Raw genomic sequence first — 15,570 nt, 5'->3', positions numbered from 1 at the left:
GTTCTTGGTTGGCCGTGTTGGTGGATCGGTTTGTAGTGTTTTTATTGTAGTGAGATAAATTATTTTATTGTAGTAGATATATTATTTTATTATGATGTTTATATTATTTAATTGTGTTAAAAGCTAAAATAAATTCACTGCTGCAGCATGTGTGTAGGTAAAATAAATAAAGTAACTTTTATTAGTGCTAAATAGCTAAAATTATAAGTCCACTGCTGTGGATGCTCTTTAAAATAATGTTTAGCAAAACAAAAACCAAAAAGGTAATAATTACAACAAAAAATAGGGAGAAGAACAAAGGAAATAGATTCCGAAAATCCAATTGCAATGTAAAAGGAATAGAATAAAGAAATCAACTCATTTCTCATCACAATAATAGTAATAATAATAATAATAATATTGAAATTAACCCGATTTTGAATTTTGCTTGTAACTTGTAATTAGATCTACAAATGGAGTTTCTGAATTTTGCTTGTAATGTAATCTACAAACGGAGTTACTCCTAACTATAAGCATTACTTGATCAAGGCATCACATTGATGAAAAGACACCATCTGTCCCTGTCCAATGGCCCTGCCCTCCATAGCCCATACATATAAAACAGATTGACAATAAGAAATCACTAGCTGCACTAATAACCTGCCCATGCTTGCTTCCCTTAGTTGCATATCTGTCAAACAAATCTGTGTCCCCAACTCTTCATAACATATTAAATCAGTTATGGAAAGACACCATCCACATTTATTAGTGAAGAAGACATGATCCTTTATGGTTCAACACCACAATATGAGAGGAAATCGAGATGAATTAGCCCGTATGGCAACTTCAAGATCCGAGATGGGCTCACACGACATCACAATGCAAGAATGTTGACAAGGTTCTAGCACCAAATACCATGAACATTCTCACAGCTGAAGATTCTATCTCAACATTATGGCATTACCATCTCCATCAAAAATCTCTGTCAGCTGGCATTATCTTCAGTAACTTGGCAAGGTCAAATGACTTGAAGTCTTTTCCATAACAAAAATTCAGATCCATGGGTGTTCTTCCATCCTAAAAGCAGTAAACCTATCAATGTTAAATACACCTTCACAAAAAGCAAACAGGAGAAAATTTTTGCTAATAATTCCAATACTTCACCAAAGGTCTATAAGAAAAAAAATCGATGAACATAAATTAACCAAACATGACAATGCAATAGAAAATAATATGAAGCAGAAGCAAAAGGTCAGCTCATACTTCTAACAATTCTTCTTTTTTTTTTTTTTTGGGTAAGTGTACTTCTAACAATTCTATACATATAAGATGCCAAAAAGATATTATGCAGTTGACACCTGGGGCAAAGCTCAATCAACAGATTAGCTTCGACTACCTAGCACATATGGTCACAAGTCTCACAATGCTAACCAATTATTCCTTCTTTTGTTAATAGGAAAATGAAGTTAGTCACAAATTCACTAGCATATATTTGGCCAGGTTCTCTCATATCAATCAACAATAAAAATTGAGCCAGAAGGACCAGAACTGACATTTTTACAATTTGCTGGGATATGCATGGCTCTAGAAAGTTACCTTAGTTCTTCTGTTTTTATCTGCGCCATTGACTAACAAGACTTTTGCTATAAATCTATTTCTGCTTTGGATGGCAACATGCAATGGAGTCCACCCTTCCTGAAAGAAGAACTCATAAAGAAGATAATCGACGGGATATTGGCTGTATGAAAATTTAAAAACTATACTCACATTATCTGCTACATTGACATCAACCTTGTATTTGATCAATAACTTCACAGTTTGGATGGCACCAACTTGAACTGCATAATGAAGTGGAGTAGCTCCATCCTGACATGAGTACGAAGATATAAACCCATAGTTCTCAGGTATATCATATATAGAGGTACAGAGGAAACTGGGACATGTTTATAAAAATGAAAATTTTATCCTCACCCGGTCTTTGACATGAGGGTCTGCACCTTTCCTTAGAAGATGACTAATTACAGCCTCCTTTTTGCCTATAATTGCCTTATGAAGAGCAGTGAGACCATCCTGTTTACAAGCCCGGATAAAAGATGTTACTAACTTGAACATAAATGCGGAACTAATATACAAACGCAACTCACCTTATCAACAGTATCAATATCAAGCCCATTCTCAAGTAGCTTATCCATGAAAGGAATCTGTCCTGATAGTGCAAGAGTATGAAGTGGGCTCCATTTTGCCTGAGCAGTTGGGAAAAAAGAATCCAAAAGATTGAAAAGAGATCCTCAGTCAAATAGAAACCACAAATTTAATTTCTTATTCAATATAAATTTGTATAGCAAGTAGTAGGAAGTTAGTTCCATAAATGTGTTCCTATAGCAATGCCACTGAGTTACATGGCTCTTGGCAAGAGAGACTGCATTCTCCTAAAACTATGTAAGGAAAGGAGAAAAGGGAAGCTGCTCTATGTTTTCAATACTTACAGTTGATATTTTTCCCAGGTTAGGTTTCACATTCTGTTGCAAAATTGCTCTTTCTTCTGGTCCCAAAAGCTGTTCAACCTCTACAACAATTATCAAATTGATAACAGTTGCTTGAACTTTAAGCAGAGCTGACGAAGCAGATGCATAGATGTGCACAATTACAACATACGTAGATAATAAAGGAAAAGGCCAAAGTGCACCAAAAACATGATAGAAAAATCCATACAAAAGAAAGCAATTCATCATGGTTTTGAATTTCAAAATAAAATAATAATTCCTATTTGATGCATGCTGGCAGCATTGCAGAACAAACAAGGGGGTCAATTTGGTCCAATGCAACCTCAAAATTCAACTAAAATGATACAGTTTGCATTAGTTTAATTCATTTTTTTTGGAAGAGCTTGGTCCTGTCCTGAACTACAGAAGCTAAATGGAACTTTGCCAGTTAAGTTCAAAACGGAACAACTTGAGATGCTTATGTACACGGAGAGGAGTTTTAGCTCTTTAAATAGCTCAAGCATCCCTTCCTAGTCAACATGGAACAAAGAAGACCAGAATAATGGAAAACAGGGAATACTGTTTTTGTTCATCACCATTAGCTATCAATTGTCTTCCCCACCCACTCCATATAAAACTAAAGAAAAAAATGCACTCAAATATGCTTTTCATAACATGGTTCTGACGTCCGGGAACACATACAAAGCCAATATCATTAACCATCACTTTTTATGTGCCTGAGATGGAGAGTATAAAGTTCTTGGTCCTTGGATTTATGCAGAACTAGTGAGATACTTAGCCATTAAAAACATTATAAACTTGCAATCATTTAGTAAAATAATCAATACTACATACTACTTTACAACAGGGATGGATCATCTACTTGGTTCTCAGCTATAGTTCTTGAAACTTTCATGATTAGAGGCTAATATTTTTCCTATAATTTTATTTGAAAAAGATTGTAAAAGACGGTAGATTCCATGCTTCTTTAAACTTCAAAACACCTCCCTTGAAAACAAATAAATATGATGTCAAAGAAAAATATGGTATTAAGGGGAACAAGAGGTTCTGGTAGAGTAAGAACCTTTCACAAGATCCTCCTCATACGTATTTATTGTGGACTTATCAACATTAGTTGTAGCTGAAGCATCTATTTCTTCCTCCCAGTCACTCTCATGACCCCAGTCATTTTCTTCTCCTTCATCATCTTCATCATATTCACTACCACTGCCATTATCAGGATCTTCCCAAGTTCCTGGTCGAATTTTCATTGAAGAAGCTTGGTTTGAATTAACCGCATAAGCCCTCACTCTTGAGTGACTTTCAGCAACAGATAAACCATACATTCTGCTTCTTGGACTACATACTTTCAAGAAATTGGTGCTGCAGCTAGAACACGGAACAGCTGCAGCAGTAACAACAGCAGAAATTGGAATAAATTGATTTGACAAAAATTTTGATGTAGCCCAAGACACCATTTTCCACGTCTCTTGAACTGTCAAATAGAAATAACAATGCATAAGATATTATTGAATTTTTCACTTCAAGAATTAAAGCATGCCAATCATTCCAAGTGTATGCATAGGCCCCAAGCCCTCATGTGTGCTATGTGCATGGGAGGACAATTGCCACAACTAACTCTTACCATTTTCCTTAACATGATGCTAGAGTCTAAGAAGCAATTCATATGTCAGTAAGACATTTTGACAAACATTTCTTATGCATTGAACAACTGAATCCATGGTTGGCATATATAACAAGGTTAGGAAAAAATCAAACAACATAACAATATTGTTTTAAAAAAAAAATTAGAGAAATTAAACATTGAATAAGAGGTCAACCCACAAAATCATATAGCATAAAAGTAACGAACTTTCTCCAAAGCTTTTACTTGCTCAAGCCAAGGCAGCACAAACATTCTTCCTCAACATGCAAATATATACAGAAGAAAATGGTCTTTACTCTTTAGGACACCTGAGCGTGAAATACAAAATGTAGAAAAAACAATACAAATACAAAAGTAAATATTAAAAATGTTCAATTTTCCTGAGTTTTAGCAAGCACAGGGAGAGTAAAAAATTAATGGAAACTTGAAGGAAACCAAATTCTAGATAAACCCATTTCTTATAATTGACTAATTAAGAAATTGGATAGGAAGAAGGATGAGGAAAGAGCCAGCCTTAAAACCAAAAATGTAATCTTTAGCTTCTAGTGGGACAACTTATTTAAGCTCAAAAATGGAAAAGCAAGAAGAGCAATAGAGGGAATATTAGGGAAGATGTTGTAGCTATTATACATTTTTAGTTGCATAACATGTAGTTTCGTTTCTAGAGCTATTAAAGCATAAATCCCCATTTTCCTCTATTTCAATTACTAGCAGACAGCTTTTGTATTCTCAAACAATAAGCACTGAAAAAATGCAACAAAACACAGAAAACACTCTCGGTTTCAAGTATCATATAGTTTTAAGTTTTAACCAGCTACCTATGCTATCTATCGTTACTCAAGAGCACCTAACTGTTAATACAAATACCACCTTGCATTCACATGTAACCAACAATTACTGTATTTTCACTATTACCCCACTTCAATTCAAGAAGTGGCTGAAGCCTAGCATCAACAAAATAAGATACCCATTTCACCGACCACTATAACTTTAAAATCAAACAATCTCAGAAAGTTTCACAATCTTGACAACAATGAACAGAGAGAGAAAACAGCCCAAATGAAAAAAATAAATAAATAAATAACGAAAGGAGAGAAAGATAGGTTACTTGTTCAGACTTGTGGTGGTTAGCAACGACACAGAAGCTCCGCGAAAGAACAAGAGCCCGGCGGCGATGAGAGGTGGCGGCCAACACGACGCTTCTGTGGACAGGGAAGGGAGTAGTCGCCACTCGCCAGTCTCTCCGCTGGTGCCAGATAAGTGGGGGTAAGGATAGAATTAAATTTTTATAACATTTTCTTTGTTTTTCTTTGTTTTTGTTTTTTTGTTTTAAATCAATTTAGTTCATGAAAGTATTTAACAAAATTCTCTTATTTTGAAATTTGATTTTAACAAAATCAAGTTTTGTGTAAAAATTTATATCCTCAAATTCGAGTTCTACTATTTTATGTTAACCTTATATTATAATGAAAATTTATTTGAAAGTTTGGTTCATTTTTTTTAGATATTTTAGTCGATTTTGCTAATATTTACAAATTTAATATATTTATTTTAGTTTAATTAATTACTAAATTCTATAAAAAAAAATTAATTACTAAATTAATTATGACATCATCACAGTTTGACCTCGATTGAAACTCAGTTTTGGGTCTTCACTTTGATAAAGGCAGAGATGTTTACTCTAAACTTATTAGAACTTTAGGTCTTCAAATGGGTAATATTTTGTGTAATATTTGAGCTGTGTTTAGATTTTGAGAAATTTTCGTTTGGTTTAGATGAGAAATTTGATTGAGAAATGATAGATAGGTAGTTGTCATTGTGAATAAGAGGAGAAATTATATGGGTTCTGAGAAAAATGTTGTTTGCTATGATGCTTGTGTTAAAATTCTGAGAAAATTTTGTGGTTTAGTTAGTTTTTCTTTTTTCTTTTTTCTTTTTTCTCTCTGTTTTATGGTTTAGTTAGTTATTTTAGATTATTGTTTGTATTCCTCAATTTTTAATTTTGATTCTCTTTCTGCAGGAAAGCATTTCAACAGTTAGTGTCCCTTTGGCAACAACTAGTGATTAATCACTCTTGGCCAAGTGCCTTTGCTTCTTCTTTTTATTATGAGATGATCATTTTTAAGACTAAAGTATTTATAAACTTAACTTTTCTTTCGTAGGCTAAATACACATTATTTGTAATAACTTTGGATTTTTTTTGAAAGTTGTAAGTTTAGCTTGAGCAAAGTAAGTAAATTTTAGTTAAAAACTTATAAAATTCTATTCTTGTGATGTTGGAAATTGGATTTGTGGTGGTATGTTGTGTTGGAGCAAGTGGGTGGCTTTCATGGTGTTATAAGATAGTTTAAATACATATTGGAAGTGTTTTTTAAATTCTTGCAAATGTGAATGAGTATTGTTAATTAGATGTGATGAATATTACTTTATTAGATTTCAATACTTGTAAACTCTATATTTGTGATGTTAGAAATTGAATTTGTGGTGGTATGTTGTGTTTGAGCAAGCAGGTGGCTTGCATGGTGTTATAAGGTGGTTTAAATATATATTGAGAGTGTTTTTTAAATTCTTGCAAATGTGAATGTGTATTATTAATTAAATGTGATGAATATAACTTTATTAGATTTTAGTACTTATAAACTCTATACTTGTGATGTTGGAAATTGGATTTGTGGTTGGTTATTGTGTCGGAGCAAGCGAGTGGCTTGCATAGTATTATAAGGTGGTTTAAATTCATATTGGGAGTGTTTTTAGTTTCTTGCAAATATGAATGGATCTTATTGATTAGATGTAATGAATAGTACTTTAATTGATTTCAATATTTATAAACACTCTATACTTGTGATGTTTGAGATTGATTTTGTAGTGGGTTGTTGTGTTGGAGCAAGCAGGTGACTTGCATGGTGTTATAAGGTGATTTAGATTTATATTGGAAGTATTTTTATTTTCTTACAAATGTGAATAAAACTTGTTGATTAGTAGCAATTGTGTTCCTTTATTCGATTTCAATACTTGTAAGCATTGTACTTATGATACTTGTGATTGGTTTTGTGGTAGATTATTGTGTTGGAGCAAGCGGGTGGCTTGCATGGTGTTATAAGGTGGTTTAAATTTATATTAGGAGTGTTTTTAGTTTATTGCAAATGTGAATGAATCTTATTGATTAGATGTAATGAATAATACTTTAATTGATTTCAATAGCTTATAGACTTAGATGTTAAAATACATTATGCATGAGTTATCTTTATTTTACTGAAGTAGCATTCATCTTGTAATTGTAGTCAAACATGGATAAAAGTTGGATGACAATGGGTAAGACACCCAATGACAGATTAATTCACCCATATATTAAATGGGTCAATGCATTTATTAATTTTGCAAGAGCAGTTGTGAACTTAAGTGGTAATATTCTGTACCCATGTATTTATTGTGTGAATTGTGATCGACAATCTTCTCATATTGTGCATATCCATTTGCTTCATCGTGGGATTATGCAATCTTACATTAATTAGTATAATCATAGAGAATCTCGTGTATTGAACGAGAACATTCATGATAATGAAATTTCGGATTATGATCATATAGATAGTATCGATTCCTTGGTAGGTGACCGAATTAGAGGGGAGCCAAAAAATGCAACCGAAGATAAGGAGGTGCGTCATTTTGACAAACTTGAGGAAGATGTAAAGCGTGAGTTGTATCTAGGTTGCACTAATTATAGTATCTTGAAATTTGTTATTAAGATGTTGAATGTGAAGGTAATGACCAACTTGAGTAATAAGGGACTTGATATGATGCTAAAATTGCTAACAAAGGTTTTACCGAAATGTAACTTGGTTTCAAGGTTAACTTATGAAGCAAAAAAGATATTATGTGACTTAGGCATGTTATACGAGCATATAGATGCATGCAAAAATGATTGTGCACTATTTTGGAAGGAAAATGAAAACCTTGATAAATGTCCGTTGTGTGAGGCGCATTGGTACAAGGATACACGCCAAGGTAAGATGATTCTTCATAAGGTATTACGTTACTTCCCGTTGACACTAAGACTGAGGAGATTGTATATGTCAGACCAAAGAGCTAAGGACATGAGATGGTATATAGACAAACGTGTGGACGATGGGATAATGAAGCATCTGGCTGATAGTGAGGAGTGAAAGGAGTTTGATTTGTAACGTCCTGATTTTTCCCTCAAACCTTGCAATGTAAGGCTGGGGTTAGCTACAAATGGATTTAACCCTTTTGGGAATATGAACAACAACTATAGAATGTGGCCTGTCATACTTATCTCTTATAACCTATTGCCTTGGTTGATTATGAAAGAGCTATATTTTATGTTGTCCTTATTTATTCCTAGTCTCCATTAACCAGGAAATGAGATTGATATTTACTTGAAACCATTGGTTGACGAGTTGAAGAAATTGTGGGAAAATGTATAAAACCTAATGATGCTTATAGTAAAGAGCATTTTCAGATGCGTGCAACTTTGTTATGGACAATATATGACTATCCTGGATTTGGTAACGTGTCTAGGTGGAGGACAAAGGGTTATCATTCTTGTTACACTTGCAACGATGAATCATATTCAGAAGTTTTGGAAAGTAAAATTGGATTTATTAACCATCGAGCTTATTTGCCTATGGAATATCGTTGGAGACATAGTCGGTTGCATAATGATTTATCGGAGAAACGAAAGAGATCTTTAGAGTTACAAGTGAGAAAGATACAAGATCAGCTAGATAGAATGTCAAATATAATTTTAAGAAAACATCCAAGCAACAAGAAGAGACAACTCATTGAAGAGCTAAATTGGTCAAAGGTAAGTATTTTATACAAGCTTCCATACTGAAAGAATAAGAAGCTTAAGCATAACATTGATGTCATGCATGTGGAGAAGAACATTAATGAGAGTACTTATGGTATTTTGTTGGGCATTGAGGGGAGAAACAAGGATACTGACAAAGCACAGATAGACTTGCAAAATATGAACTTTAGGTACACGTTGCATTTGAAACAACGTCCTGATGGATCATATGACAAGCCTCGAGCTTTCTTTTCATTAAGCCCAAATGAAAGGGATGGTTTCTATGACTTTTTGAAATCAGTCAAGTATTCGGATAGTTATGCAACCAACATATCAAGGTCAGTGAATGCAAAAAATGGTAAATTATCTAGTTTGAAAAACCACGACTGTCATGTGCTACTACAACGAATTCTTCCAATTGGGTTGTGAGGGTTTGCACATAAAAACATTAGTATTGTATTGTTTGAGTTGGATAGCTTCTTCCAAGACTTATGCTCAAAAACCCTAAAGTGGAGTGAATTAGAGAAACTAGAAGAACGTATAATTCTTATACTATGCAAGCTTGAAAGGTTCTTTCCTCCAGCATTCTTTGATATTATGGTCCACCTTGCTATTCACTTACCTTGAGAAGCAATTCTAGGAAGCCCGGTGCAATATCGATGAATGTACCCTATTGAAAGGTAATTAGATCTTTTGATGCATCCATCAATTGCATCTTTCCCATGTGGTATAAAATCACATAATAAGCTTTTTTTTTTCCTCGTAGGCACCTTGGATAATTGAAAAGATACATTTCAAACCGAGCTTGACCAAAAGGTTTGATTGCAAAGGCATACATTCTCAAAGAATGTATTAACAACTGGTCTTTGTATATTGATGGGATCAAAACTATGCATAATCGAAGAGAAAGAAATGAAAATTTAGGTTAATCTAGCGAATGATTGATAGTTTTTTCACAGACTACCTAACCTACAGGTGGTAGACGGAATGATGACAACTTGTCTTGTGCATTGCTTGATACTACTCATTGGTACTTGTTATACAATAGTCCTAAGCTAGAGCCTTATTTAAAGTATGTGATTACTATGCATGTATTGTTTGATCAAGTTTTGAATATTATCTGTAATGCTTAGCTGAAAATAAATCACCTTATTTTTAACAGTGAACTGAAAAGCACATTGCATAATCCTACTAGAGAAGCCATAACTCAAATCCAACAACAAGAGTTTCCCAAGTGGTTCAAAGAACATGTAAGACATTTGAAATTTAATCACACACTAATAAAAATTAAACATTTAAATAGTTTCGTCATTGCTTATTACTAATTAATATCACTTGTTGTATATCATTATAGATGAATAGATTGAAAATTAACAAGTCACCAAAAGCTACTAAACAGTTATGGTCATTAGCAAATGGTCCTAAGCCGCATGTGAAGGAGTACACAGTTTGTATGGTCAATGGTGTAAAGTTCCATACAAGGGACCTAGACAATTGTTGTTTAACCCAAAACAGTGGTGTATGTACCGAAGGAGATCATGAGGGAGAAATGTATGACTTCTATGGTCATGTATTCAAAATTTGGGAATTGGAGTATATATTTCGCCATAAAGTTGTTTTGCTCTAGTGTGAATGATACAATATTGGTACCAATGGTCAAAAGAGAATGATAAGAACCAATGCACACTGCACAAGCATTGATGTTACAAGTCGGTGGTATGAAAATGACCATTTTATACTTCCTAGTCAAGCGAGACAAGTTTTTTACTTTCAAGATTTAGGTGAACTTTGAAAAATTGTGCAATCCATCCAACATAGGGTAGTGTTTGATGTCCCGAAAGTTAGATGTGGAGAATCCAATGATAATACAGAAGATAATGATGCATTCCTCTCGCCCAAAGTTCTTCTAGTGTGGAGGCACAGACTACCGACGCATTAACTAGCACGACTAGCAATTACATAGAACATACTTAATTACAACTGCACTCTGTTTTTACTATTGAGATTATACTTCACTTAATTTAGCTATAATGTACATGGAATGTATAATTTTTTAACATTAATAATGTTTAAATAGGATTTGCTAGCAGAACTACCCTTGGAGCAACATGTGGTATAGCAGTACGGGCACTTGTTGAAAAAGTGGTAAACTGCCAGTACCTATAGTTGCAGAGTATGATGCTCATGTTGGAAAGAATGCGTGCAAGCTTGTCAATCAAGTTGGCGTACAAGTATGAAGTAATTTGTCCAGTTATAATGTGAAAAATTGGAAAAATGTTAATGCTGCTACTAGAGATGTGGTGCTTCCAAATATCGCGGTAAATTTACATTGATAACATCTAACTCGTCTAATTCATATAATAATATTTTTATAGTACGTATATATTTCATTTTACAGGATCAGTTTGAGCTAGAAGAAGATTCCAACTTGGTAACGAAAACATTAAATACAAAATGTGAAAGATTATTGAGTTCTAACTCCTGTAAGTTGCATCAGGCTTATAAAAAGCTCAAGCAATCTCATGGTGCTGACTATGCAAAAAGCCACTCGCAAATGAATGCCACACTTAAGCAGTGGACTAAACTCATTGATGGGAGATGGACCAATGAGGATTGGCTGGTAAATTATTTATGTGTATATTATTATTATCCAATGTTTACTATATTATGCTGTCAACTGATTAGATTAATATTTAAATGAAGTAAATGTATACTGTTTTATTCATGATCTAATAAATATCTTGAATGTTGTTTATTAGAAAAAATTAAGAAAGAAAAAATAGGAATAAAACTTCAGGCGAACATAGATGTGGGACAAAGGCAGTTGCTTTTAAGGTTGATGAGGAGGTGCTTGTTTTTTCATTTTCTTTAGCCTTAGTATATTGCATGTTGTGATTAGTTAAGTACATCTATCAAACACTTGAATGTTAATTAATTAGACAAATAATAATGATGGTCAAGTTCCTAAATTGGCAAAAATCTTTAAAGATATTCATTTCAATCCAAATACAAATATGTGGATACACCATGAGGATGAAGCGACATATGTATTTGTATCATTCCATCGCTGTCATATTTGTAAAGTTATAACATATGTAGTATTAATATTGTGATTGTTTGTTTCTTTCTCTCTTTCAAATGATAGGAAAATATTCCCAAAGTGCAAGCAGATTATTGTCAAGATCCTAATGCAATTCCCCTTACACAAAATGAGATCTCAAACTTGGTTTTTAAGAAGAAGTCTGGTATTGTAAAAGGACTTGGCATGAGATATTCTTCTTCTCTAGTAACCACCGTCTTATCTAATTCCTCGGTGGAGTATATCCAACATTTAAAAAATGAGATAATTAAGCTTAAAGAGGCAAGAGTTAGGGACAGAAAGGAGCGAGTTAAGGACCAAGAGGAGTGAGCTAGGGACCAAGAGGCACAAGCTAAGTAAGAAGAGGTCCAAAAGAATATTCTTAACTTTTTAGTAAGGGTTATGATGATGCTCTTACCTATGGGGGTGGTTTAACTTCAAGTTAAAATATTTTTTGGTTAGTACTTTATTTTAGCAATTGACCCACACTACATGATGTGATTACTTTTTTTGATGCATTATTTGAAACTAATTGTATTATATTACACTTAAAAATCTATATTTGCTTTTTACAACTTATACATTAAGAGTTGTGATTTTAATTTATTGGTGTAGCTACTTTTAATGCATTGTTAGAAATGTTTCTTATAACATAATTAATGTTTTTACTTTAAGATTTTAATGTAGTGTTGTTTTTATATTTGTGCAGATTTCTTATTGGCGGCTTTTAGGGGATTTATTTTTGACATTACTTAAAGACATATAAGGACATCATCTGTTAGTTCTAATTATATTATGCTACCATTTTTGTATTGTTATAAAACATCTTGAGTTATTGTATGTATTGCAAACAATTGTTATATGGAATGAGTTTGAATTGGATACTTGTTTTATTTTTTACTTGTGGAATGTATGGATCTTTTTTTATAAATGTGTTATTCAAATGTGAGGTTTTAATAATGTAATGACAGGTTACAGGTTAATATCAAAGCCATGAAAAACATAAAAACAAAAATTAAGTTTTAGTGACGAATTTTTTCGTCACAAATATAGCAACAAAAAATTGTTTTAGTGACTAAATATTTTGTCCCTAAATGTAACAAAATTTTGTAAGAAATGGTTTTAATGATGAAAATTTTCATCGCTATATGTGCCTAAATTTTCTTAAAAATAGTTTTAGTGACGAACTTTTTCATCACTATATGTACCCAAACATCGTTTTAGTGACGAAATTATTCATCACTAAATATGATTTAATAAACTAAAGTGTTTTTAGTGACGAAATATTTTTGTCACTGAATAGTGTTTTTATTGAGAAAAACATTTAGTAACGAAACGTTTTCATCCCTAAATTTTTTTTTTTTAAATCAAATCGGACTTTTAGTGACAAAATTTTTCGTCACTAGGACTTTTAGTGACGAGGTTTCAGTGATGAAATGAGTTTTGTCACTAAAAGTCCAATTTCGTCACTAAAGGTCCTTAGTGACGAAAAACTAGACTTTTAGTGATGAATTTTTCATCATTGAAAATACATTTTGTTATAGTGATGGTCCGGGTTTTAAAACCATACAAAACTCTAGTGAACAAAAATATCAACAAAATAGGATGCCCAGTTCCCTCCAAATTTGTTTATATAGGTAATCTTGAATTGATACTCAAAAATTGACCAATATCATAATATAATATTTTCAGATAAATTGAAATTGTCATTGAAATAGTAATTTCACCCATTGCTTCTTCGTTTTTTAATTAACTAGATACTAGATAGATTAAAGCCAAAAAGAGCTACGCGCTACACAGTATTGGCATTGTCACTGCAACACCTTGAGGTTACATAGCCCATAGCATCCTGCAGATCAAGTAATAACAAAACACAAGGAGGGTGTTCAAATATAACAAAAATCATCCGACAGCTTAGCACCACTTTTTGCCAGTGCGCCTACATAGTTGTTAAGCTATATCATCAACCCTGCTAGAAAGATCCAGCATGGCCTGCACTCATCAGAAAAAGAGATCTAGAAATGTTATTTGAGCTATTTAAAATAGTAACAATAACAATAGCTCTAAGAGCCTAGAGCTTGGCTATAACACTAAAACACAAAATTGAAACACCGGGTGTGTTTAGTTCACACAGGTGACAGATGTACACACACAGGGTATTTTGGCAACTAAAATTGTGATTTAAAGACACAATTTTAATTTATAAAACACATTATACACACTATATGCAATAATATTTACCCAAAATAAATAAATCCCTAGTTAGTTAAACCCATTGATAGATATATAGAAAGAGAGAGATTGCAAGAAAAAGAGGTAGAGTTTTAAAAACTATAGAGAAGAAAAAAAAAATGTACTAGTAATATGCCAATGCACATTCTATATATTCATGTTATAAAAGAAAAGAATTTACTAATATCATCAAAGATATCTTAATGATTAGTGAATTATACGATAAAAACACATTAATTTTACGATGTACTAAGTCAATTAACGCAAGCCCTATGTATAGTGTTTATGCTATTTTTTATTATATTAAAACACAATATTTATTAAAAAAATTTATAATAACTGAAACTTTTGGTAATAAAGTTTTTTTAGGAACAGAAAGAAATTTTATTCAAGGAAGGAAAACAATAACCAAAGCCAAATTGACAGTAGATCAAACCCTACATCATAAGGTATAACATATTGACTATCTCTAGGATTGAGATCTCGTGCAATACCTAAGGTATTGTACCCCGGGTGCAATAGCACAAATATCAACCTTCTATTAAATCTAATGGCTCATTCTTTTGACACTTCACCAATCCAAGCTGGCAATTGGTGTGCTTACTTCTGTTTTCATTTCAACTTCTCAAATTTGAATTTTACTAAAACTCTGTCTCCTCTCTCTCTCACTTCAACTAGGTTCTCTCCCTCACTATCCCTAACGCACCATTCTCTCAACCTCCTTGCATGGTCTCCACCTCTCCCTCAACCCTGTTGTCACCGCTTCCAGCATAGCCAACTTAGACCCAATATAAAAACAAAGAAAAAACTCATCATTTGAGATCCCAACCCCCAAAGAGTTGCACCCCTTTTTAGACCTAGATTAGAGAGAAAGAGTAAGGGTTGGGCTTTGGAGAGAATCAAGTGTAGAGAGAAGTTGATGCTTTTCAGACCTAGATTAGAGAAAGTAAGGGTTAGGGTTTGGAGAGAATCGGATAAGAAAGAAGTTGATGCTTTTTCAGGTTTGATCTATGGAAGGAAATGAGATTGAGAGACAGAGAAAGAGTGTTTGTTCGAAGGAGAGAAGAAGCCACCATCGGAGGTAGTGGTTGTGATAAGCCATCCTTGCTGATTTGGTTCAGAGACTTGGGCTTTTTTTAGAGAGAGACCACCACCCGTAGGTTTTCTTTTATCTCTATATTTTTATTAATTTTTTTTAATAAACTTTGTTTGGTTGCTAAGAAAGGAAGGAAAGTAAAAAATGGTGTCACAATTTTTTTGATTGATTGATTGGGGTTGAACTTAATTCTATTTTCTCTTTTTTTTTTTTTTCTTTTTTCTTTTT

At 33.0% G+C, this 15,570-nt stretch overlaps 1 protein-coding gene across 3 annotated transcripts; it reads right to left on the bottom strand.

Annotated features, from left to right (window-relative positions):
* Nucleotides 1–379: 379 nt before the first annotated feature.
* On the bottom strand, nucleotides 380–5,407 carry LOC111986830 (ankyrin repeat domain-containing protein EMB506, chloroplastic). 3 transcript variants are annotated; one of them, XM_024018519.2, is made up of 8 exons: nucleotides 5,237–5,407; nucleotides 3,547–3,957; nucleotides 2,466–2,593; nucleotides 2,124–2,222; nucleotides 1,951–2,049; nucleotides 1,747–1,845; nucleotides 1,576–1,674; nucleotides 380–1,056 (listed from the first exon to the last, which is right to left on the bottom strand). In XM_024018519.2, exons 2-8 carry the CDS (start codon nucleotides 3,938–3,940, stop codon nucleotides 952–954), a joined length of 1,023 nt encoding a protein of 340 aa, XP_023874287.1. In that variant the 5' UTR covers nucleotides 3,941–3,957; nucleotides 5,237–5,407; the 3' UTR covers nucleotides 380–951. The 3 variants fall into 3 exon arrangements, with proteins under 3 accessions (XP_023874287.1, XP_023874285.1, XP_023874284.1); XM_024018517.2 differs by having other exon boundaries at nucleotides 3,547–3,867; XM_024018516.2 differs by having other exon boundaries at nucleotides 2,466–2,545; nucleotides 5,237–5,406.
* Between the last annotated feature and the right edge of the window lie 10,163 nt (nucleotides 5,408–15,570).

Source organism: Quercus suber, unplaced genomic scaffold, assembly GCF_002906115.3.
Source record: "Quercus suber isolate HL8 unplaced genomic scaffold, Cork oak 2.0 scaffold_647, whole genome shotgun sequence".
Classification (NCBI taxonomy): domain Eukaryota; kingdom Viridiplantae; phylum Streptophyta; class Magnoliopsida; order Fagales; family Fagaceae; genus Quercus; species Quercus suber.
This window is presented reverse-complemented; position numbering and strand designations above follow the sequence as displayed.

Bases quoted from the DNA above. Each gene is read 5' to 3' on its own strand.
- LOC111986830 (XM_024018519.2), bottom strand. From the start codon at position 3,940: ATGGTGTCTTGGGCTACATCAAAATTTTTGTCAAATCAATTTATTCCA. The intron at 2,594-3,546 runs GTTCTTACTCTA...CTGCTTCGTCAG, and splicing joins TGAGGAGGATCTTGTGAAAG to CTCTGCTTAAAGTTCAAGCA. The intron at 1,675-1,746 runs GTGAGTATAGTT...TTCTTCTTTCAG, and splicing joins ATGTCAATGTAGCAGATAAT to GAAGGGTGGACTCCATTGCA.